Raw genomic sequence first — 24,331 nt, 5'->3', positions numbered from 1 at the left:
AAAGCTGAAGCCGTAAGGTAAATTATTTAAGAAAATGAGAAAACGTAAAGAGTTGCGATTCCCTAAATGGTGATCCGTAAACGAATGAAATAATTCGTGAAAGTAATTGAGTAAGTAAATATTTATCGAAAATGTTTCATTGCTTATAGCTACTGTAATACGACGTTTGTTTTTTCTCCGTTTTAATCAGTGTAAAGAAACGTTATCGTTTGCGGTTGGCCGCCGTTGAACGCGTACGAATGTCAGCGCGGAACGGGCGGAGATTCGATTTGTCGGTAACGGTGCGCGTTAGGAGGACGCGTGTCGGTAAGACGGCCACCGGTGCTTTACATCGGGTAAGTGTACTTTACTGACTAAAAGGTAAAGTAAATAAGTAAAAACTCGATCACACTTGGTTTACACATACACGTGTTTAATTGCAATATCATATTTACACAGCATGTCGTGGAACATTGTAATTACAAAAATATTATTTCATCATACGACACGTGCCGCGAACACGTATTGCCTACCGGTTTCTACGAGAGTGAGGTGGTTATTATTAAATAAGGGTATATAACAAATATCGATATCCCAGGTATGGCATCGCCGAGAAACATAGATGGAGACACGGTTACCGCCAACTACCGTACATGTACTGTATACGTATAATTCGAAAGATGCGAGCAGCTTTCACTATGTACATCTATATCCGTCCTTGGACAACTTAATTCTAAAATTGCATTTCTCTCTTCTGTTCGGTCTCGACTGTTCGTTCTCGACTAGAGGGTAGATGATAACTAGGATAGAACCGAAGGAGAAATTTCAACGTTTTTCGATATTCGTTTAATCGTCTCAGCCTAGATATAGGTAAGCGTAGAGAAAAGCGGATGGATTGGCTAATTTCAAACGGTGAATTTCGAGAGCACGAACATTCAAGACTAAAGTAGATCCTACTTACTATATACGTATGTATAATAGTAGATGGGTACGTTCGTGCACGCGTACATTCATACACCCAGGCACGCGCGCGCATACATACACAGATAGATAGATACACGCATACATACATACATACATACATACATACATACATACGTATATTTAATAAAACGATACCTCTCGTACGGGCTCGCCTACCCTCGAAAGCGCAACGCTTTCAATAAGGCAACTGTCGCTTCCTTTTTCTTTCTCTTTCCAACTGCTCGATATATACCGGTATCGAGAGATTTACTCTATTTTTCTTTATTCTCGCGAGATGATTTGCCCGGGTCGTCGCGGCGTTATCCTGCGTCTAGGTGCTAAAAGTCCGCCGAGTCCTCTGGTTTCCTCGTGTTTCGTGCTCGCTGCCGTACTGGTTTCTGCTGAGGCGGCTTCGTCGGTCGGTTCAGTCTCGGCGGAGCTATCCGGTTCCTCGGATGTTTGTTCCTGGCTGTTGGTATGCTGCGGGACCGGTGTCGCCTCGGTCACTTTCCGACGTGGTAACAGCGGCGATCTTCTAGAGGCGAGCGTGATCGGTGCTCTGGTGCTCGTTTTTGGATGTACTTGTAATCTGTTCCGATTGCGCAGCTTGTTCAGCGGGTTAACGGTGGTGGAACGGGCCGGTGGCGGACTGGTCTCCGCCGGTGCCTAACAAAACGAGACAAGAACGGACCCGAAATGATTAGAGTCGATCTTTCTTCGGATATATGAAGAGAAATTTGAAAAATCTTAGGACAGGCCCTCACCTCGTGAGTCTCCTCTTCGGTCCCCTCTCCGGCTGGCTCGTCGATAGACCCGGATTCCTCCGGATTCTCACCCGGCACCGGTGTCGTAGTCGTGCTCGTGGTCGCCGTCGTCGTCGCCGATGATTGACCCGGCACCTTCGGTCGGAGCTGATTTAACCGGGCTCCTGGCTTGATCACCGGTCTGACTCCCGTCGGCGAAAGCCTCGAACGAACGAACGGTTTCGAGGGTGTCGTGATCGGCTCCTGGCTCGATGGATCCTTGCTCGACTCTTGGCTCTCCTCGCTGGTGGTAGGCGCCGCGGTAGACGACGGTCTTCCTCCTCGAGCTCGATTAAGGTTCAGTTTATTGAACGACGGTCTCGATATTCCCGAGGGACTCTTGCCGCCGTTCGTCGACGGCGCGGACGTCGTCGTGGACGTCGTCGTCGAGACGGTCGATCTCGTACCCCCGGATCCACGGAATCGACCGCGAGTTCCAGCCGTTGGTCGTTCCGCGTGTACCGTGCTCGAGCTCTCCTTTTGCACCGCGTCCTCTTCTATCGCGGTGGATTGCTTCTGTCCAGGTCGGGTTCTCTTGTAACCACCGGTACCGCCGCTACCACCGTTCGAGCCGGTTCCACCGAATCGGCCCCTCGTGCGTTGCGTCGGTTCCGCCGGTGGCTCGGTCGTCGTCGTGCTACCGCTTCCGTTCGATTTGTATCTGTTTCGAGAAGAGGAGGAGGAGGAGGAGGAGGAGGAATCAGAAACGAAACGAAATGAATCGAAACGAGATGAATCGAGAAAAGAAAGGTTACCGATTTCGAGATGCCGCGATCCCTCCGTTGGACGGTCTCTTGTATTTTCCTCTCCCAGCCACTGGCTGACCGATGGTGGTAGGTGATTCGGTCGTAGTTGTAGTCGTGGTGGTGGTGGTGGTGGTGGTGGTCGTAGTGGTGGTCGTTGCAGCGGTCGTGGTGGTCGTCGGTGCCGCGGTAGTCGTCGGTTCGATGGTCGACGTTGAGATCGTGGTCGTTGCCGTGGGCTCGACGGTCACCGTAGTCGGAGAAAGTTCGGTGGTGGCTGCGAAATCGGTGGCAGGTTCGTCGCTCGCTACGGTGGTGCTCGAATAATCCGAAGAGGAATCGGTAGCTTCGCTGCTCGATGCGTCGACCAAATTATTTTGACCCTGTTGTACGAAAGCGTACAGATCCAGGGCGACTTTATCCATCGAGGACGGATATTCGGTCGTCGCGCTTTCAGTAACGGAAGTGAGGGAAGAAGACTCTTCCGAGTCTTCGTGCTCTTGCGACCTCCTCTCCGAGGATGCCTCTTGATCCTTGATGTCCGTTTGCGACCCGGTCGGATCCTCTTTCTCGGTGGTTCTGGAGTAGGGCTCGACGTCGAGCTAAAAGAAACGTACGATGAGCAATGTAAACTATCGATACGACGTCCCGAGAAAGATATAAGGTAATTACTTCGGCGGAGATGGGACTGATCGGTCCTCTTCGTCTGGTCGTAGGAGTGGCGGGCGGTGCGTCTTCGTCGATGTGCTCCTCGACGGGTGCCGGATCTTGGACCCTTTGGGGTCTCCCTCGTCCTCTGTTCACCGTTTTTTCCTCTCCGTTCTCCTCGTTCGGGGTAACACCGAGAAATCGAACGGGTCCCTTGGGTAACACCTGAGGGAATTCGGGACCCTCTTGATGCGTGCGGAAGCTGCTCGAGTCGACGAGATCCAGGCTCGGTCTGGGACGATTGCCACGCGTTCGAGTCGGTTCGGTGGTTCCCGTGTTGTGATTCGATCGCGACCTGCGAACGCGTTATCGTACGAATTTTAGCAAAGGGGCAGAAAACGAAGAGGACGAATCGTAGAAGGTTTCTGGTCGATACCTCGGCGGGAATCTGGTATTGGTCGGTAATCTTTCCTCGGACACGTCATCCGAATTGGCTCGTTCGATCAACTGTCTGGCTCTGTTGTTGTTGTTGTTGTTGTTGTTGTTGTTGTTGTTGTTACCGTTACCGTTACCGTTACCGTTACCGTTACCGTTACCGTTACCGTTACCGTTCCTGTTTGGAATCACTTCGTTGCTCGCCGGTTCGACGGTACTCGAGGGTACGCGTTCCATACTATTGTACTTGTTTCTGTTGGCGGAGGAGCCGCCGCGCCTAGGCGCGGGCGTAGTTCTAGAAGGAACGTCGTAAGAATTGGTGACGGCCGAGTCCGCTGTACCCGCCTTATTCTCATCCTCCTCGTCATAGTAATAATATACGTACTCGTATTCGTAGTCCTTCCCGTTTGGTCCTTTCTTTACCTGTTACACACACAGAGAGAGAGAGAGAGAGAGAGAGGGAGAGAGAAAGATCTACATAGCTATCATCTCCGATTCGAGATAGTTAGGAACGGACTGGTTTTTACCTGGATTCGTGAATTGGTGCCTGCGGGGACTAAACTGACGTCGCTGAAGTCGCCAAAGTTTCGTTCGCGAAACGACGTCTCCTTGCCATCGTCTCGGATTATGTTCACTGGGACGAAATCGAAAGCGCGCGCCTCGCGCGGTGTCGTCAGAACTGGCATCATGGTCGTTGGATACTCGTTGCTGAAACATGGGGAAAAATTCGTTTCGATTTCGGGATAGATATCGCTACGTTATTCGGTATTTACCTGACGCGTACACCGGGAATCACCGAATCTCTCCTGGTATCTATCCGCGATCTGTGCGCGTCCGGCCTGCGAACACCGTCCTCTTCGAGCACCCCGGTATCGCTCAAGTTCTCCAGTTCGACGCGAACTTGTCGTTTCTCTTTCTCTTCTCCGTTTCGTCGATCGTCGACGAAATCGAAACGTCTGACAGGGTCCAGATCTTCTTTCCTCTCGGATTTTTTATCCAGCCCCTCGAACCGCGGGACAACCTTCTTCGCGTGCTTACCAATCTTCGTCGAGATCGATTTTATCTCGACGTCGAGAACGTCCGCTTCCTCGTTCTCCTCCTCGTCGTCCTCCTCGTCGTAATCCGCTGCCCGTGCAATGTTAGCCGGCAGTTTGTGAGACGTAACGAATTCTACGGTTTTCGAATAATGAAAAGAAAGATGACACGAGGACGATGGTTGTCCGTTATGGTATAACGGAAACGCGGAACAGTTACACGTTACCTTGGATCGTTACGGCTTTACTCGGTGGCGCGTCGTCCGCGAGCGTGTTTACGACGACGCAGCATATCCTGAGTCGAACAGAGAATAAAATACAAGTAACTACACTATCCACTTGGATTGTAACCGTGTTGCGAGACAACGCTCGTCGCGGTGAAAGTCCGCGGCGACGCGTCTGCCTCTGGTGAGTTGGAAGCTGTGCAGCGGCGTTCGCTGTCGTTTCAAAGTAATAATCGAACGATGGATTTCGAGAAGAGAAAGAAAAAGTAAAGTCAAGGCCGCCTATTAGTCGGTACGACCTCGTTCTCGTTGATCGAAGGTTGTCGAGTCGGATTTGGAAAATTTCACGATGAATAAAAAGGATGGTTGAGGAGAGCGGGTAGAAGGAAACGCCGCGAGTTATCCGCAAGGTCGGTCGGTCGGTTGGTTACGATCGATTACCTCTGGTTACTTCGGGCGCTTCTGTAAAGTTCGACGGGATGAATTCGATCTCTCAAACTCGCTGCGTTACCGCCAGACGTGTTCTTATCCGCTAGAAAGTCGATGGCTTCGGAGAGTTGTACCGCGACATTTGCGAAACCGATCGAAAGGCGAAAACGATATATCCTGTTGCGCGTAAGGTCGATCGGTCCCTCGTCCTGTGTGTGCGTGCGTGCGTGCGTGCGTGCGTGCTCGAGCGCGCGTACGTACGCGCAATACCTATGCGTAAGCAGATAGGCTGCGATGTACTCGGAGTACATCGGTCTCGTTCGTCGTCAAGTATCGGTGAGCAGATTCGAACGGAAGGCGGTTCAGCTCGAATCGAGGCGCGAGCAGAAGAATGGAATTTATCGCGATTCCATATGGAGAAAGCTAGCTCGCATAGAACCGCGTAGACGGTACAGATGGGTGTAGGTACACATGCACGTATTTACGTAGGTATCTCTTAGTGGCCGCATCGGAGATACTACTCGGATTGCGTAATTGGTCGCAACGTCGCTGTGAAAGTAAATTGGGTATTGGCAAATAGTTTATCTCTCACCTCGAACGGAAGGCAAATTTTCGGATTCCGTTAAGTAGCTTAGCAAACGTTTAATGTAAAAATGTACGGTAAACGTAATAGGGGAAACTTTCTATTTAACCTGCTCTATGCGGTTACGTAAAAGTTTGCGCTGAGACAGAGAAGAGAACTCTCGGGGAAGGTACTACTACAGGTGGGAATCGAGCAGAGCGTCGTCGAGGATGATCTGGAAAGAGTGATGTATCTGACTTGTGCAACTGGTACTTACAGGAGGGCGAGTTTCAACGACATTTCGAAGACGGCGATGCTGGGGGATTCCGTTCGTTCACCGTGGATTCCAAGACGGGGAATGCTCGCAGCTGGATCGTCCACAAGTCCGGAAGCGGTACCGCGAAAATGCGTAGGTGGCCCACGTAAAGGTTTGCTTGGTAAATTATTTGGCGAATTACGTTCGTGGTAAAGGGGAACACGTTTCGTCACCGGACACTCGCGATCATCGTGGTAGCCGTTATTCTCTTCGCGACGACACTTTTGGTAGATCTTCCAGCTGCGACGAACACGAACGCCGCGACGGTTCACGCGCGTTCCGCCGATGTACCACCTTCCCTCTCTCTACCCTTTGCTGGCTCGTAGCTCGACTCGGGGCAGCAAACTACGAAACCGCGATAAACATGGAAAAGGGAGAGATAGAGAAGCGGGAAAAGAAGCACGGAGTAAGTAAAAGTAAGAGGTAGTCGAAGGACGTGGTGAGGGTATGAGAACGGCGGCGAATGCAGGCCTCTACTTATACGCCACCCACCACGGCCGCCAGGAGCACACCCCACCAGCCCGTGAAAACTGGACACCGCGTAGTCGAACTCGACTCGAGGTACGCGCGTTGCCGTTGTCGTTGTCGTTGTCGTTGTCGTTGCCGTTGCCGTTGCCATTGCCGTTGCCATTGCCGTTGTTGTTGCAGTTCCCGAGATTATGTATTTGCTTGGTTACTCTTACGTTGTTTGCTCTAGTTTACTTCCGTTCCCTTTCTTCTTCTTCTTCCTCTTCTACTTCTTCTTCTTCCTCGACGATTCTTGTCGAGAGGATGAACGTACACGAGATTGCCAAGGAGGTGTCATCGAATTCTTTTCCTTCAGTTTTCGTTGGGCCCAACCGCTTTCACGAATCGCGTGAATCATATTGTATTATAGTATAACATGAAATCGCGATACGAACGGTTCGAGGTATCGTTGACGCAGCGAAAATCTTCCTCACGAGCTCTGCAACCATTCTTTCGCTCCTTTCGCTTCATTCGCGTTGGTTGACGTTTCAAGCGGGTAGTTGGATAGCGAATAGTATCTGGTTCGATCGCGCGAGTATTGCGATCGATTGTCGTAGGTGTCAAGGCCCGGTGAAACAGTGAGTTCCGTAATCACGTGTAAGCTATCCAACTCGAAGTATAGCGGCGAGAGCAAGAAGGTAGGTGCCGCGCTAAAGGTCTTTACGTCTGGTTGCGCAAGAAGAATGTCGATCCATTAGGACCAAGCCAGGCCAGGCCAGGCCAGGCCAGGCCAGGCCAGACCAGGGCATGCCATGCCATGCCATGCCATGCCATGCCAAGCACAACGTGGAGTCCAAGCCTTTGCTGTGCCATGTCACAATAATTTCGAGCATTCGCGTTCGCAGTTTGAACCTCGTTTCTCGCGCGTTAAGATGCTCGACTGGATCAAGGTTGAGGGAGAGAGAGAGAGAGAGAGAGAGATGAGAAGAACGAGATAACGATAAGAGAAGTTTCTGGTACTCTGATAGCGTATATAGATAGATAGATAGACAGATAGATGGATAGATTGATCAGCGTACAGGTAGTTGGGTATGTACGAGACTTTCTCTCGACGCGCGCGCCCCTTTGCCGAGCATATACCACGCGCGTACCACCGCGTACAGAACAATGTCCTCTGGCGTCGTAATCGTAGGAGGAGAGTTCGCGATTCGTCCGGTAAAGTCCAAGTAAAGTAAACGTGTTAACGATACTCGATTACCATTCAACCTGGCGTCCACTATATCCGCCGCTGGTTGCACCTGGGACCTTCCGCGTACAAATCGAAGGCTAAATACGGTCGGCCGTTGACTGTACGCGGCCGTGAACACAGGTGCGTCGTGCCTATATACCTGTCGGAATTGATTTTCTCCATGGGTGATCGTCGCGAGCCGATTTTCCGAGGAATCGATCGAGATGTACGGCTGGAATCGAGAACGAGAACGAGAACGAGAACGAGAACGAGAACGAGAACGGGAACGAGAACAACCTTGACTGCACTTTCGCGGAACTCGCGGCGCATTTCAATAGACCTTCACGGTTCACGCGATTTCTCGATACACTTTCGAGAGAGATGATCGCGGATCGAAACGTTGAAAAGCGTTGAGAGCGAGAGCGGTGCGTGCTGTTTCCAAGTTTCACGGTCTCGCAACAGGCAAACCGGAACGGCGCGCGGCGCGCGGCGTACAGGAACGTTCGAATCGAAATTCTGACCACGGTCGCCGCGATTTGACATGAAAAGCCCACACGCCTTCTCGATGGATATTTACATCGCGATGTCGGTATCGCGTTCGAGTTTGACTTTCTCCCTGTTTGCGTTCTAGCCGGTAGATACGATCCGATCCGATCCTCCCGCGTTATCCATTCTTAATCGATTCGACTCGATCATTGCGATGAATGGGGTACGGTGTGGGTGTATCGAAAATTCTTGGAAACTGACTACGTGTCCCGTTGATACGTGTTCCGTTTCTACCTCGAATTCGCTTTTACAAACTTTACTTTCTCCAGATACGCGGGCATACGTTCGATGCTTCGAATAGAGGTGTATCGGTAGGACGTGATCGAGTTCCTACTTACACGCGTACGCGCGATATCGCAAAAGTTTGCGATACACGGGGCATCCCAGTGAAATCTCCGAGAGTTGCAAAACATCCTCTCGAACGTAAGGTCGAGCATGACCACAGCCCGTTCAATGTTAAGGACAGTCAAGAACCGGAATCTAAGATACGCGCGAACACAGCCGATGACTTTCGCTCTCGAACATAATAGCATCTTTTCGGCCTCGTACTGCCCCCTCCCGCCGAGGCCACCTCGAAGAATGCGTGTGCGTGCGATCATCGAAACTTTTCGGCTACTCGGAATCCGGAGTCACCGAGAACCGTTCGGTCGAATAGTTTTCGATTTCATCCGGCAGAATCGCGATGATGAAACCCGAGTCTCTCTCTCTCTCTCTCTCTCTCTCTCTCTCTCTCTCTCTCTCTATCTGGAGAGAGGAATTTCATGGAAAGTGCCTCCTCTCTATCGTCGATTCGTCTCGCGGACAAGCGCTTACTTATTCGCCTACGAATAACTCGAACGCGTCGATAGGTCGACCTTAACCCTACCAAGTATTTCTTACAGAGGCGTTATTATTATTGCATGTGTGTGAAACTTGGATATATATGCATACCAGGGAAAGCGCGTAAGGATCTTTACCGGGAGAAAGTCCTTTAAGCGCATCCGCGACTATTTTCTTGTTCACCTCCCCTGGCTTCGTTTCCCCTGCCAGCTTATTTCCACGGGTTACATTGTTTCTCTGCAACGCGGCCAGAGAAATAATACATTTGCGCAATTCCGTTTTGCGATACCGGCGATGTCCTTTGCTCCGCATTCTCGGGATTCTGGTAGCAATGGGTTGGCTCGAGAGGAAAAGGTGTCATAGAAAGCGCGTATCGTGTTATTAGATTACGTATCGCGCATCCGACGGTCGACATTATCGAAAGGTCAATCCGCAGCCAAGCATTCGGTTCGGACGTGGCTAGTTTCGAAGGTGGTCGCGCGCGTAATACGGCATACGGGTGGATTAGAAATGATTAGAAATGTTAATCGATTTATCGGGTCTCGCGTGTTCAGGAATCAGGAATTTTTCCAAAGTAAATCGCCACGAGAGTTAATACTCGTGGCGTGAACTTTCGACGTGGTAGGTGTAGTACCTGTGGAGGAGGTAGCGGTAAAGTGTCGTGATACTGGGGTCGTCGAGTGAAACGGGAAATTCTTGGGCGGAATGTCGTCCCTGTCAAGGATTACCAGCGAATAGGGCAGACATCGTTCACGATTCTCTCAATTAAATGTCATTTGCGTTCCGTCGAAGCGACGGGACGCGAGGCTATTTTTAACGCGCGTTGCCGATTATTTCAAAGGGGAATCGAATTTCGAGGGGAATTTCGGGTTTCGTTTCGCGTTTGCTCGTGAATTTCGTCGTTCCGCCGAAATAGTTGTCATCGGGTTGGTGACGCTGATGGTCGGATGGTCTTTGCGAGTGAAATGCGCCTTCTCGCGAAGGCTTCAAGGCCGACGAGATATACTGCCTCTCACTTTCCTCTACAGGCACGTACAACCTCCCGCGTCTCTAGGTAGTGGAACAAACAAGAGGACCTCGTCGAGTTCGCCTTTCGCCGTCTCCTCTCCTCTTCTTATCTCGTTCTTTCATTCTTTCCTACCGATCGAACAAGTCGTTTTACACTCTCACCCTACGCTCTCCGCGTTCAATTCTCGGCGGGTTCATCTTTTTCGAGAACGACGAGTTATTATATTGCTCGTGGCAAAAAAATTCCTGGAAAGGTATGCAAATGCTCGACGAAAGAGTTTCCACGATGGAACAACAGCACACACATATATATAGATATGCGCGCGCGCGCGTGTGTGTGCGTAGACGTATAGTAAAGCGAGTGTCGCGAACGTTTGAAAGTTTTGGGGGAGCGGTGTGTATCGGTTGGGTTGGGTTGAGTTAAGATGTACGCGCGATGATACGATACGATACGATACGATACGATACGTACGTATACATACGGTTGCGCGAGATGTATAAAAGATGAGAGCGCGAGAGTGCAGATGGAGCAGCACGCCCTCGACATTCCAAACACCGCTCGTTGGAATTTCTCTTGCTTACATCCTACTCTATTCTCGTGCATATATGTAAATGCGTAGCCGGAGAAAAGTAAGGTGCCGGATAATGATCGCGACGACGTTAGACTCAAGGTTAGTAGTCAACCGAGGTCACCCCGGTTACGAATCAACTAGAACTCGGAGATTCGCGTTTCGCTTCTATCTGAACCTTTTATTGTATTAATTTACATTTATACAGAGAGTAAGTAATTAAGTACCTTGAGTATTCGATGAATGGCAGCCTTGTTCTGCGTATCTATACGGGTTTCTTCGTACTTGCGTACGTATTTATGTATGTATGTATGTATGTATGTACATGTCGGTAGGATGTCAAATCTATACGTATATAATTGTCGATTACGCGGACACGCAAACTATGTATATTACCGTCGATTCCTACGCGTACATTCTACTCGTTTTTTACTCGGCTGATGATTTGTCAATCTTCGTAATACGAGTCACACTTGACGACAATTGCAAGACTCGTTCGTCTACGAAAGAAGAAAACGAAGGATAAGGAAGAAGGAAAGAAGGGAAGAGGAATAGAAAGTAGATGGAAGAGGAGCGTAGGAGAAAAACAAATTCCATTTACTCGAATGAGACGGACGCCGATTGTCGTTTCGATTCGAATTTAATCATCGTCCCGTATGTCCTCGACGAAAGCTAGAAAGTTCACGTTTCCCTACGATCGTTTTATCCTCTGCGATACGGTTTAGGTTTTACTTGGACCTCTTCTCGTTGAGTCTCCTCGACCTCCTCTTGCAATGGTTTGCCTCCTCTGGAGCCGCCGAACCTACCGCGTCCCGATGACTTTGCTTCGCCCGCGCCGTTGCTCTTGTTACGACTGTGCGTGGTCGTCCTGCGAAATGGCGCAAACCATTGTTACGGTTGTTAAATCGAGCTTGTGGCTTGATAAAGGAATTCGCGTTGCTCTTAGTCAAGTTTACGTTACTTGGACTTGGGTGTCGTCGATTCCGTGGCAGTTTGAGTGGGCGAGGATTCGCGATGACCGGTGCTCGTTCCTCCTTGGCCTCCTCTTATTCTCTTGAGCGCGGCCAGCAGATCCTGATTCGACCTTGAAGGGGAACGTGCGCGTTTTATAAAAAGCGACAAGGCGGGATCTGGAAGCGAATTGGTCGGATCCGCGAAAGGGCGATTACCTGAAAGGTCTAACGCCCCCGCGAACTTTCTTGGACGATTCCGTGGTGGTGGTAGGGATTTCTTCCTGTTGCTCCTGGTTCTCCTCGAGATCCTCCTCGTCGTCGACCTCTTCCTCGAGCTCCTCCGATCGCTCGATCGGCTTCGGTGGCGCGGTGGTCGACTGTACGGACTGCGTTACACGGACGAACGTGATATTTCCAACGACATTTGTTTCAAGATAACAAGATAAGAGGATGAGAGACTCACGGTTGTCGGTGCCGCGGCTGATTTCCTCCCAGCAGCAACGTTCACTCGGCCACGCGAAGACAATAGCCCTCCTAGTCGAGCGGGGTTGGATCTAGCCGGTGCCGGTGTGGCGATCGGAGCCGCCGGTTGTTCTTCCTCGTAGTCGTATTCCTCTTCCGCCGATCTGACCGCAGCTACCAGACAGGTGATCGCCACCAATCTGTAAACGATCGCGCGAGAGGAGATAATAAATTACTTTCGCCCAGGATCATCGTCTTCGGCGTTGCGTTATTACGTTAACATCGGATCGGTGCAGACAGAACCGGCGTGCATCGGAGAACGATACTCGCCGCGTTCTATATCGCGTTGTCCCTGCGTATACCACCAGCTGGATTTTGACCTGTGACATTCACGTACGAAACTCACTTTCTCTGCACGGTTGGCTCGCGCAAACTCGCGTTGCTCCCCGAGGATTGGCCGTGCCGATACCACGATGGGACGGGAGTACGTGAGACGGCTGACAAATGTCACGAAAACTAGCCAAACGATCGATTTTACGGCAAGAAGAGTCGTCGGGTTTTCTTTTGCTTTCTCGTGCCGTTATTAGCAAGCCTCCCTATAGCCGTCCTGACGCAATTTCATCGGTTCGTCTGGCAACCGCAGTCACGATTATGACATAACGTCACGGTTCTACGTTCTACGCGTTCTTTGTTTAAAGAAACGGGGAAACGAACAGAAAACGAATAGAAAAGATACGATGTAATCCGCGAACGATTATTTATCCCGAACCATTTTCCGTTCAATCTAGGGGAAATTGGAAAAGTTTACTGGTTGCTCTTCAAACCTGTTGCGTAACTAGCTACGGTTACTGCCGATTAGATCGATTCTCCTCCACCACGGTTTTGGAACGTTTACAGTTCTGAAAACCGTGGCTCGTCGTTGGACGCGTCTCGAACCGATTTCCTTGCTCGAGACGAGATCGAGCGCTCTTAGCAGATAAATGTTTTTGCATAACGCTCGTTTCGATCGGTATATCCTGCCCGTTACTCGTTCCGGCCGCGTTTACCTAGCGCGTTCGCGACCGGTTGGCTCTTTCCTTCTTTCGAGTCGCGCACTCGCGAATCGGTAGAAATTCGCGCGAACCTGTTAACCACCGTTCGATCGAACGTGCCACGGTTACTCCCGACGATAAATCGCGTAGGGACCTTTCGTTCGCGTACGTGGCCACGGTTGGCCTTGATGCGAACCTTTCGAGGCAGAATGCTACGGCAGGTATGCAGCAGGAGCTCCCGAAAGGAGCAAAAGCTAGATAACGATTCGCCGGGAAAATTCGCGAAACATGGGTCGTGTGAGAACCGCGGAAAACCGCAAAAAAAAGAAGAGAAAAGAATGAAAAAAACCGGACAGGTAAAGCGCGGTGAAATATACTTACGCGAGTATTAGGAGCTTCATGGCGTGTGTTGAAAAAGACGAAAAGTTGGTTGCGGAAGCCTGCCCTTTTGCGCCTGCAGCGTGGAAACGTGGATCGGCCGACTGTTACCACGGGCGCGAAACCGCGAAGAATGAATATCGAGCGTCGTAGAGGGAACCGAAAGCACACCACTGTAATCGCGGAGGCTGTGTACTTTGGAGTGTCGAGTCGAGTTTCCCCTTCTCTCTATATATATATATATGTCACTCTCTCTCACTCTCACTCCGCCAGCAACCATTGGTACCCTGAACCCATCCACCTATCGTACCTGCACGCGATATCCACGCCATTGTTTCCGTGGATATTCATCCTATCTACGCATACCTATTCCGATCGGTGAATCCTTTCCGTATCTCGCAATTACCCTATCTACCCGCCTAGGTATATATATATGTATATAGGTACGCGATGTCTGTTTTTGGTATCGCAATCTCTCTCCAAAATAATCTCTTCAGCTTCTCTCCACCACAGGGGGACGATCCATCGATAGGATCGCACCGGACAGCGATATCGTTTCGATTGTCCCCTGAGAAACGAACGAATCGTTTCGCTTAGGACGTGTTTTATAGCTAGATCGACCGTAAGCAGTGAAAGTGAACGATACGAACCTCGTATTATGTATACGATCCGTCTGTAGGCTTGGAATATCAGCAGAAACCCTGCTGTTGTTGTACTACCTTTTATTCCTTTTGTTTCTAAAGGAGAGAGAGAGAGAGAGAGAGAGAGAGAGAGAGAGAGAGAGAGAGAGAGAGATGAGAGAGAGAGAGAGAGAGAGAAACATTCTGGTTTGGCCGAATAATCGTATTTTGCGCTATAAAACAGTTGGCATGTTTCTTTATAGAAAGCAACTTGGGTATTCCAACACATGCACAGGTGCGTGCATACGTGCATAGATAGGTAGGTAGGTTCCGTCTTATATTGTTCTCCAGGCAGGACGATTATCCTTGAAATTCCATCGCTTGGTTATTTGCTCGAAGAGGGTAAAACTGACCGGCAGGAAAAAGGTATCAAGATGGAAAAACCTTGGTTGTTCGATCGGTGCCGCGGTGACTAAATACGTACCAAACGCGAGCGTGCGACGTGGTGGCAAAGGACATCGAACGAAACGATTCGTGGTTACATATGGTTACTTGGTTCGAGCAAAGTAATCAGCGTTGGCCTTCTTTCGGTTACCGGGAACAAGAGAGCGGGAGAAACGGAGAGAGGTAGAGAATCTTGTTTTTTAGTCGGTGGATAAAATCAATCCCAGACGGATCGCTGTTCGAACTCTTCTTCTCAGCAGCGGGAAAGATATGCGTTGAGAAAGATATGCAGAATCTTCCGTATAAATGTCAAGAGGTACGTAATACCGTGGCACGTTCCACGTTACATCCATCGTTGGTTACCCACCTTGAGTTGTTGTCGTAATCTTCTCCTTCTTTTCGAGTGCGTTCTGTTCTCTTTAAAGGATTTCAACTTTGCTCGAATCGAATGCGAAAAGTATTGGAAATTCCTTTCTAGAAATCGGTTGGGTTTACGACGAATCGTCCGACTCGCGCCGCCTGGCAAACCTTGTGCTGTCACCTGTCGGTAATGCTTGGCAACGTTCGAAACGAACGCAGATGCTACGGATTTACCAACGATCAAGTCGAGTAAAACGAAGCTTAGGAAGCATAGGTTGGTTGCTTTGTTTCTCGACTAAATTGACCCCTTTAAATATTTTAGGAATTGGGAAATATCGCTCCGTTAATTTTGAAGGACAACCTGGGGTTGTTTAACGTAATAACAGCAGACTGTTCCGAACTGTTTGTAGCCGTGCACGTTTCTTTATCGAAACGTAATTAAGTCGAGGGGAACGTGGAAGGAGAGCGGTGGATGGATAAACGGCGGGAAAAGGTAAGTTAAAGTTTGTATTCGGTTTCTGCCGAGCGGTAGCGCCATATCCGGTGTAGTAGCCCGAGAGGGAACTAAAGGAGCTTGTCGAGACTTGGGGCTTGTCTGTCACTTGTTGCATCGTCGTTGGCCCGACGCTCGTTCACTCTCGGACCCGGCGCGTGTTCTTTTCGGTCTGCTCTCTTGCGACCTATCGTTTGCCACGTTTTTTCCACCTCTCTGCGTTCTTTATTAATACTTTATTCCGCCGGCTCGTTTTTCGATCTATCGCCGCTAATGGTGTGAATCAATCGCGAGAGCAACTACGTAGACGTAAGAAGAAGAACAAGAAGAAGAAAAAGAAGAGATCGAGGAGCGAGTTGTCAGTGTCGCGTGTATTTTTTCATCCATGCATTCTCGGAAGTATTTGCGCGCAACGCGATCATTGGTCATCATGGTGAGTAAAAAGAGCGAGATCGCGTAGCGGAAAAGGAAGAGCGGTAGTATTTAGAAACGATCGGAATCGCTTTGTACGTTTTTCACCTGGTTAGTTCAATTGTTCGCAGTGGCGGGTAATTTCAAATCGGTCGAATATTGAATAACGAGGCGATGCGGTTAGAAAAATTGATCACGATCGATATCTCGACGGTTGCTTAGAGTTTATCGAATCTGGCGGCTTGATCCGTGAGGAGGAGAGAGACGCAATGGCTCCCATTATAGAATTTTTCATAGGGTAGATGGGATCGTGTTTTTTTTATTTTATCACGATTCCTACCACGTTATCGTCATTGACTCGGGGTTGCGTGCCTCAGTCTCCTGGCTCACGAGCACTGCTATACCTCTTTCTACGTGTATACTCTGGACGAGATGGACGCGGGGTACTACTCGCGTCCATTTCTCCGCTCAGCCTCTCTCTCACACACACACGCACGCACGCACACGGTTGAACTTTCTTTCTCTCTTTCATCCTCCGCCTCCTCCTCCTCCTCCTCCTCCTCCTCCTCCTCCTCCTTCAGCTCGTCTCGTTCGTTTAGCTCCGTCTCGTTCGCGCGTACCAGCGGTCTCTCGAAACCAGTTTTCAGCTGTCAGCGTCCAGTTTCTCGGTATGCGACTATTTTTCGTATCCCTGGTACTGTGGTGGAGGCGTTGCGCGAATGCATCACCAGGGTAACCCGGTGCGATCGAGTACGATCGAGTACGATCGGATTCGGTTCGTTTCGTTTCGAGGAGAAGAGAAACGAGAGATCGAAGGACGAGCGGTTCGCGCTCCGAGTAGGAGAGAGCTCGGTCACGGCTCGACCGAAATAATGTTCTCCCCTAACGCAAGGCGAAGGGCGCGCGTCTGGACGAAAATAGGCGTAACGATGGTTTACGTTCTCGAACTCGTTCATTCATAGAAGCGTTGATGGACGGGCCCGGGGTGTGTATAGAGGGCCGCGATTCAAGCGTCGAGGTTAAAATTCGTAGTAGGTACCCGAACCGTGTCTCGGACCGTTTTGTTTATCCCGGTCGGAGTCGGTCGGCTTCTCCTTGCTCTACGAAACCGAGTAGGTAGAGAGAGAGCGAGAGAGAGAGAGAGAGCAGACGGTCGTCGGAGGCGGATGATCAGGTAAAATCTGGTGGGACCCAAAAGAACCATAATCGGCAGGTATCGAGTACCTGCGTCCGTGCATCCCGGTGTGCATAGGGGGAAAGAATTTACTTAACTTTTCCAAGTTTGCTAAGCCGTTCGCTTATCGATCATTTCTCGAAATCCCCGTTGAAACGATCGCGATAGCGGAGGAACGCATCGTAATATTTCGTAGCTAGAGCGTAAAATCGTAGCAGCGTAACACGGCACTCGAGTTTGTTGCACAATCAGTTGTTTACCTTGCGGGTAATTCGCGGGAACTTGTATTCGGCAGTCGCTGTTAGGGTTGGAGTTCTGCCCGTCGAGGATGATAGAGGCGGGTATCGGTGTCGAGGTCGGGTGGTTTTATTCGCGCATTCGTATGCACCAAGGGCGTATCGATCGGTATCGGGCGTCCCGATAGTGGTAAGGTTGTATTATATTCGGCGGGCATTTGAGAGTCACTGCGGGGAACCGATCGGCCGCGATACGGGCGACGACGATGCGTCATAAGTAAATACGCGCGAGCCTGTGAGTGAGGTATATGAGTATACCTGTATAACTCTCTCGTTATCGGCGTTAACCGTGCTTTCTCGCCGGGATCAGTTCGCCGGAGAGCGAAACGAAGCGAAGCGTGTTCTCCGGTTGTCGTCGTCGCGCGAGTCTCCTCGCGTTCGCGATTACTTCGAAACCATTCTCTCTGTTCGTTATTCGCGGCCCGTCTTGCTTTTTCTCGCCTTCTATATCCCCCCACCTTCTATTTCGCTTGGTTTACGTTGCTTGCATTACGCGAACGAGTCGCATAGTCAGTCGGCACAGCGGAGGTATCGTTCACGCTGCGCCGCCTCGTCTCTCCTCTTTCCCTCTTCTTTTTTCTTCTTTCTCTCCTTTCTCTCGTTCTTCCTTTCATTTCTTTTCTTCTTTCCCTTCTCGATTCCTTTTTTTCATCATCGTCTCCTCGTCGGATCGTCATTGTCGCGGTCGTCGCTGTCGCGTCGCGTCCAGTGAATTTTGATTACCTCGTTGGCCAGAAAGTTGAAACATCGCTGCGGAGGACGAAAGGAATAGAGCTGCGTCGCGCGAGGCAAAGAAAGAGAGAGAGAGAGAGAGAGAGAGAGAGAGAGAGAGATAGTAAGTTGGACATGCAAGGATTCGATCGATCCCGATAGACCTGTCTCGATACGTACCTGCTGCCTAGGAAGGTATAGAAACGCGCGTTTGGCGTTTCGAAAGTTTCGACAGTGGAGGATGGTTATCGCGGTAGGTCTCCCCTCGCGTGGCAACGGTAACCGGTAATCGCGCGATTGCGCGTGGTAAAAAATTGTTGAAAAGATACCGATATTTTAGCTGTTTCGGTTTCGCAACGGAGGAATGCGTTGTCTCGTTTACGTAACCGCTCGAAATGGCGATTACTCGGGTAGGACGCGTCTGCCCCGGAGGTGAAGACGAGCGTTTGCATCCTGCAAACCGACGGTCGGCAATCCTCCTCCGATACTATCCGAGGACGATAATGATGATGGCGTAACGAGAGCCACGATAATTAACCGAGGTCGAGCCGCTGGTCTCGTTTCCGTTAATTGTCCCACCTCGGTTCGAAACGTTGTTGCTGTTTTCGGGTATTTCCTCGTTCGATCGTACGGAAAGGTTACGTCAGGTCCAGGTAGAAAAACGTTTACGTAATCGATGGTGATCGTAAACCGATAGCCACGATCGTATTAACGTAATATCTCCGACAGGGAGAGCAATACGGATCGCGTTTCTCCGTTCCGTTCGTGTTGGTGGATCGTCGTGGCCCCTGACCCAGCTCCGTTCCTCGAGATGGTCCGAGACGGTGGCATCCCGGCTCGGATGCCGCGAGCAATCGTTTACCCGGTCGTTGCTCTTGGTCTGGTCTGGTCTGGTCGCGTCGCGTCGCGCGACTCCGAAACGCCTGACGTAATTCGCGTTCGCCACGAGGCGAGGGCAATTGGCGAGCCGAGAAATTGTAGAGGCATTCTTTCGCGCGGTAGTCACGTAACACGGTGACCGGGAACGTAAACGTACGACCGGAGAGATCGGTCTCCCGTAACGCGCGAAGGTAACGCGATACGGGCGAACCGCGCGAACCGCGCGAACCGCGACCGACGTTATCCTGGCGCCGGTAAACTCATTCGAACGTGGTGTTCAATTTTAGGCGGTGTCCAGCTGCGCTTCGTGGAAACGAAAGGATGGAGGCGGCGGAGGAAGCCGGCGATAACAACCCGTCGAGTAAGGACGAACGAGACGAGCAGCGGCAAGAGCAAGGAAAGGGATTGGTACGAGTTCTCTCGGTAGAGAAGGTAACCGTGGAAAAAATCGTGTTGGAGTCGTCGAGCGGAACGCGGCAAGTATTGCTGACGAAAAATGAGAGCCGCCGAAAGGTAGCGATAAACTCGGAGACGGAACGAAGCCGGTCGTCCACTTCGGAGACGGGAGTTGCCGGATCGAAGAAATCGCAAACAACCAGAGGGAAGCGGATAAAACCGATCAAATTGATAAAGAACCGTTCGATCGGTGGTATCGTAGTCGGTGGCGGGATCGCGAATGCGAGAAACGCGAGCGATCGCGAAGTGCAGAAGGACGGAAGCGGGAAGAAGAAGGGTGGCGGCGAGGTTGCCGAAAAGTTGAACGCGAAGAATCGTTTGGAGAGGAGCGAATCGAACATCGAGGTGTTGCAGAGAAACTTAAACACGAAAATCGGGGCGAACACGGCTCGGAGGTACAAGGAGAAGCTGTTGGAATTGCGGGAGAGCCGGGGGCTAAAGTTGGCCGCGATCGTAGACCCGAACGCGAACGAGAGCATCGCGGCGGTCGGGAAGGTCGCGTTCGACGAGGAGTTCCTTCAGAAGCATAACCTCGACAGGAGGCTGAAGATCGAGGAGTACGAGGTGCCGCGGGGCGATCGCGAGCACTCGGACGAGACGAGGAGAACCGCCGCGGGAGCCGGTTACAGCGAGAAAGTGCTCGAGGTGGAGAAGCGGTGGTCCGGAGAGTTTCTGAGGGATCAGTTGTTGGACCGGCACTCCTCGGAATCGTCCAAGTCCTCGTACGTGGAGGAACGCGAGAGCGTCTCCTCGCGGGAGAGCGTCGGCGAGGTGTACGGCTCGGAAACGTTACCCCTCGTCGGACACGACGAACGGGAACGGACGAGACGGAGACCGGAATCGTCACCGATTTCGATCGATCTTGTTCGGTTAGGCGACGAAAGCTCGGAGGAGATCCTCGCGGACAGCACGGTGAGCACCGTCGATTCCGACTCGTGTCTCGAGGATAGAATCAAATCGCTCGACGAGTACATCGAGGCGCGGGTTCGGCAGGAGGGTGATGACGAGGGTGATGAGAACCGCCGGGATGAGGAGGGGGAGGAGGAGGAGAAGGGGCTGGTCGATCAACGAAAGAGCTTGAGCCACGACGAGTCGATAGATCGTACGCGGATAGTAGACGGATACGCGAATTTGATACGTGAATTCACGATGGAGCCGGGATCATCCTCGCGCGCGAAGAAGGAGGAGAAGCAGCAAAAGAGGAAGCTCGGACTGCGTCGTTTGTTACCGGGTTTCTTCTCGCCGAAGGACTCGCGGAAGGAGTACAACAAGAAGAAGGAGGGCAAGGAGAGGAAGAGGCCGGACGATCGACACTTCGCGCGACATCAACAGAATGGAAACTACACGAGATCTCCGGACACGATGAATCTGAACGAGGATATCAAGAGGAACGTGAAACTGGACAACAGTTTGAACGGGTCGATAATCGAGGAGAGATTGGACGAGATTAAACGGGAATTGTTCCCGGAGCAGGGGCCGATCACCAGCACTCCGGATCATCTGGCGCGGGAGGAGGATCCCGGGGTTTTGCGCGAGCACCGGTCCGGACCACCGAGATCGTACACGACCGACTCGAGCTTGAGCTCGATCGCGCCGGACGATAGATGGAACGAGAGGAACGCGCAGCTTGGAATATCGCCGGACATCGGCAAGTTCGAGCAGAGACAGAAGCGCGAGGCGTTCGAGCAGATGCGGGAGTACGGGCAACCGCTCGAGCGCAAGCACAGTCTGCAGGAGCCGAATCAGCCGGGCCGATCCGGGTTTTTTCTTAGGAACCACGGCCTCTCGGGCAGAATCTCGGCACCGCCGAGCGAAAGATACCTCGTGCGGCCCAGGCCGATACATCCGATCGACAGGCCGTTGCCGGCGATCCCCCATTCCCGAACCGACCTCTCCGCCTACCTGCCGGACCGGGAGGAGAAGGAACGACCACGGCGACGACGAATCGACGATGGATACGATCGGATCGAATCGAGCAAGAGTCCGATGTACCGAATACCGAGCGGACACGGATTATACGAGAACGACGAATCCTCCTGCGGTCTGATCCTCAAGTCGGTTTCGGCCCAGGTCAAGATCACCCGGCAGCCGATAGTGAATCAGAACGTTAGGGCGCCCCTGCTCGGACGATCGCCCAAGTATCTGTCCTCCTGCTCGAGCCAAAAGTACGGGGACTATGGCGATTCGACGAGTTGCACGGTGAACGCCAGTCAGAAGAGTCCGAATCAGTTCTCCCCGTGCAGCTCGAAAACCAGCGGCGAGTACTATCCGCACTCGCCCCGCGACGCCGGATCTCCCAACGGCCGCGGCGGAACCGCGATCTACGAGAACGAGCACACGGGCACGGGCGAGCGCATTTACGACGAGACACCGTCCTCGCCGTGCCCGTGCGACGAGGAGGCCTCCAACTCGAACCGGCTCGAGACCGAGGATTCCCTGGACAAGAGGGCCAAGACTCCCGCCTCGCCGAGAGAGAACCCCGCTGCTACAGCCGCGCCATCGCCTCGAGGCAAGTCGATCTCTCCTCTCTTCGGCTCGCGGCCAACGTTGCCGCGGGCTTCTAGAAAAGCCCAACCGAACGAGCAGATCCTGATCGCCTCCCCGAAGAGAGAGATCGCCGCGGCGTACGAAACGCGAATAATACCGCCGCGGCCTTCGAACGAGACGACGAGACGTTGCGCCGGCGAGTCGCCGGTGCGCATCACCGATTGCGCCCAAGATTCGACCGGAAATCGAGCTCCCACCGCCGCGACTACCGCAACTCCGCTCACCCCCCCGTCGAAACTCAGCCCGGGTCAGGGACCGGCCGGTTCGGAGATACCACGTCCCGAGCCCGTCTACGGTCATCGAAGCCAACCCGACCTTTCGAACCATCGAAAAGTTGCCCCCTCGCCGGATGGGACGTGCCTGCAACCACCGGGTTACGACGACAGGGTAGCCTGGGTTCAAGCGCGAGCATCTTCTCCTCCCTCGACGAGTCCGAGGCAGCAGCGGGGACCGTGCAATCGTCCGACCGACCTATCGATCGCGGATAATCGACATCGTCAAGTTCACCGTTCTCGAAATCAGCTTGGTCAAGAACAACGGACTCCTCCCCCTCCCCCTCCCCCTCCCCCTCCTCCTCCTCCACCTCCGCCACCGCCGCCTCCTCCACCACCGCCTCCTCCTCCCGCGTTGTCCCCATCTTGTTCCGTTCCTCTTCTTCTCCGAGCACCCGAGGAAAGCGCGTACGTTCAAAGAATCTGCGAATCGATGTACGGGCAACGCGGGGCTTTGTCGCCGTCGAAGCAAGAGACGCGACAGCACCTCGAGGCGTACTACTGGCAGCAGAAAGCACTGGAGGCGCACAGAAAGTCCCTCGCTTGCCCGGTGAACGCCAACTTGAGACAGATGGGGCGAAAAATTGATTTACCGGAGGTCAGGGAGGCCGTCTATTGGCAGCAGCTGAAAAAACTGGACGAGGAGCAACAGCGGCGTATTTACGAGGAGAATCTAATGGAAGATTGTAGGTCGGCGGCGCGTCGGAACGGAGAATCGGGGAAGAATTCGATGCCCACGGGAAAGCCACCGTTGATGCAGAGTCAGAAGGGTCAGAATCAGCCGGTTCTGATCGTTCGTCCGCAACAGGCGATCCGCGAACGCCGAGAGACGGTAACGACGCCGCCTTGCAAGCCTCTCGAGTCGAGTAGACAGGAAGCGCAGAGGAGACCTAAGAGCGCGTCCCCTCACTTAAATCGGGGCGAGCCGCAATCGGTGCCACGGAAACTGGACGTTTCCTCGATTCACCTCGAGGAAGAGGAGACCGAGAGCCTGGTCGGTGCTGGGAAAACCGCGGCATCGCTCCCTCCGGCGCCTCCTCCTCCGCCGATATTCAAGAGGGGTAGCTTGATAGGCGGAGAATCGGTCGAGTACGTCACCGGCGGTGGCGCGAAGAGAGTCAGCTTTTCGAATCAATCGGCCGCCCCCGGGCAGGATTTGCACACCGGAAGCTGGCCGACGAAGCACGGCACCGCACCGGAACCACCGACCAGGAGACATCGTAGCGAGGACAGCGTTTCCGACACCGACTCGGTCTTTCTCCATCGAGAACAACGGGATCTTTCGAGTCAGTGCCGTGCGACCGATACGACCACGGAATACGACGCCGACAGACCCCTACCGCCTCTGCCTAACGCTACCAACGGCACGCGATCTGCGAGGCCTGCGAGGAGTTCGGCGTTGCCCGACCCCCGACGAGCCGTCAGCCCGCACCGAGTATATCGCCAGAAAGGTAAGCGAATCGACTATCGTTTCTCCTAATATTGCAATTATCGTTGCCGCGCCGAAACTCGATCGGATGTTCGGTTACTCGACACGCCGTTCGATGTGTATGCGAATCGAAGAGTTTCGCGGTAGCGGATTCGAGTGGTAGTTATAGAGTATCGAGTGGCGATACTCGAGTGCCCGGGACACGCGCGCCAAAATTGACGCGCGATCGGATGCGATCGGATAAGCGATCGGATAAGATAAACGAACGAAGGCGAGTGAACGGGTGGTGCCGGTGCGTTTCGATACCGGTCGGGGATCGTAGGAGGTAGCGGGAAACGGTCGAATGTTTTCCGTCCGGTGTGTAGCGGTGGTGGTAGCATTTGGGAGGACGTAGCGGGTGTCCGGGATCGATCCCCGACTCCATATTCCCGTGACGTCACGCGGCGGGAAGCTGCGATGGGTTGATGGTTGCGTAGGAGTAGTGGAAGAGAGAGCGAGAAGGGGGGTGGCGCGGGTTGAGGGAAGTTGAGGTGGTGCGCGCGAGAGTAAGAAGGGTGTGCAGTGCCGGGACTCGGCCAGATCCCGGCGAGGACGTTTTCGATGACGGTGTGCCGACGGCTGCCGTTGCTGTTGATTTGCTACCGGCGTTTACGTATCTTGCG

At 52.3% G+C, this 24,331-nt stretch overlaps 4 protein-coding genes across 21 annotated transcripts in view; 2 read left to right on the top strand and 2 right to left on the bottom strand.

The window, feature by feature from the left end:
• Positions 1–1,224: 1,224 nt before the first annotated feature.
• LOC143426683 (uncharacterized) lies at positions 1,225–7,456 on the bottom strand. The gene is made up of 10 exons (XM_076900277.1): positions 7,308–7,456; positions 4,833–4,900; positions 4,345–4,741; positions 4,099–4,279; positions 3,749–3,994; positions 3,573–3,664; positions 3,161–3,491; positions 2,501–3,090; positions 1,707–2,406; positions 1,225–1,608 (listed from the first exon to the last, which is right to left on the bottom strand). The coding sequence occupies exons 1-10, from the start codon at positions 7,454–7,456 to the stop codon at positions 1,225–1,227; spliced, it is 3,138 nt and encodes a 1,045-aa protein (XP_076756392.1).
• A 3,936-nt stretch (positions 7,457–11,392) lies between these two features.
• On the bottom strand, positions 11,393–13,873 carry LOC143426895 (uncharacterized). Its single transcript, XM_076900616.1, has 5 exons — positions 13,581–13,873; positions 12,182–12,368; positions 11,923–12,092; positions 11,715–11,837; positions 11,393–11,621 (listed from the first exon to the last, which is right to left on the bottom strand). Exons 1-5 carry the CDS (start codon positions 13,598–13,600, stop codon positions 11,456–11,458), a joined length of 666 nt encoding a protein of 221 aa, XP_076756731.1. The 5' UTR covers positions 13,601–13,873; the 3' UTR covers positions 11,393–11,455.
• Positions 13,874–18,168: 4,295 nt separating this feature from the next.
• LOC143426680 (uncharacterized) lies at positions 18,169–22,359 on the top strand. The gene is made up of 3 exons (XM_076900273.1): positions 18,169–18,210; positions 19,253–21,930; positions 22,355–22,359. The coding sequence occupies exons 2-3, from the start codon at positions 19,287–19,289 to the stop codon at positions 22,357–22,359; spliced, it is 2,649 nt and encodes an 882-aa protein (XP_076756388.1). The 5' UTR covers positions 18,169–18,210; positions 19,253–19,286.
• Positions 22,360–22,692: 333 nt separating this feature from the next.
• LOC143427066 (coiled-coil domain-containing protein AGAP005037) overlaps positions 22,693–24,331 on the top strand; it is a 42,205-nt gene continuing 40,566 nt past the window's right edge. For all 18 annotated transcript variants that reach the window (XM_076900915.1, XM_076900917.1, XM_076900897.1 and 15 more), the window contains exon 1: positions 22,693–23,691. In XM_076900915.1, the coding sequence (XP_076757030.1) occupies positions 22,812–23,691 (880 nt within the window). In that variant the 5' untranslated portion in view covers positions 22,693–22,811. The remainder of the gene's footprint in view (positions 23,692–24,331) is intronic.

This window comes from Xylocopa sonorina, chromosome 9 (genome assembly GCF_050948175.1).
Source record: "Xylocopa sonorina isolate GNS202 chromosome 9, iyXylSono1_principal, whole genome shotgun sequence".
NCBI classification, from domain to species: Eukaryota; Metazoa; Arthropoda; class Insecta; order Hymenoptera; family Apidae; genus Xylocopa; species Xylocopa sonorina.
This window is presented reverse-complemented; position numbering and strand designations above follow the sequence as displayed.

Coding starts and splice junctions, on each gene's coding strand:
- LOC143426683 (XM_076900277.1), bottom strand. CDS start 7,456: ATGGCACAGCAAAGGCTTGGACTCCACGTTGTGCTTGGCATGGCATGG. Junction 3,665..3,748: donor ACGAAGTGATTCCAAACAGG/AACGGTAACGGT, acceptor AACAACAACAAC/AACAACAACAGAGCCAGACA. Junction 2,407..2,500: donor ATCGCGGCATCTCGAAATCG/GTAACCTTTCTT, acceptor TTCTCGAAACAG/ATACAAATCGAACGGAAGCG.
- LOC143426895 (XM_076900616.1), bottom strand. CDS start 13,600: ATGAAGCTCCTAATACTCGC. Junction 12,369..13,580: donor ATGAAGCTCCTAATACTCGC/GTAAGTATATTT, acceptor GATCGTTTACAG/ATTGGTGGCGATCACCTGTC. Junction 12,093..12,181: donor CTGGGAGGAAATCAGCCGCG/GCACCGACAACC, acceptor CGTGTAACGCAG/TCCGTACAGTCGACCACCGC.
- LOC143426680 (XM_076900273.1), top strand. CDS start 19,287: ATGGAGGCGGCGGAGGAAGCCGGCGATAACAACCCGTCGAGTAAGGAC.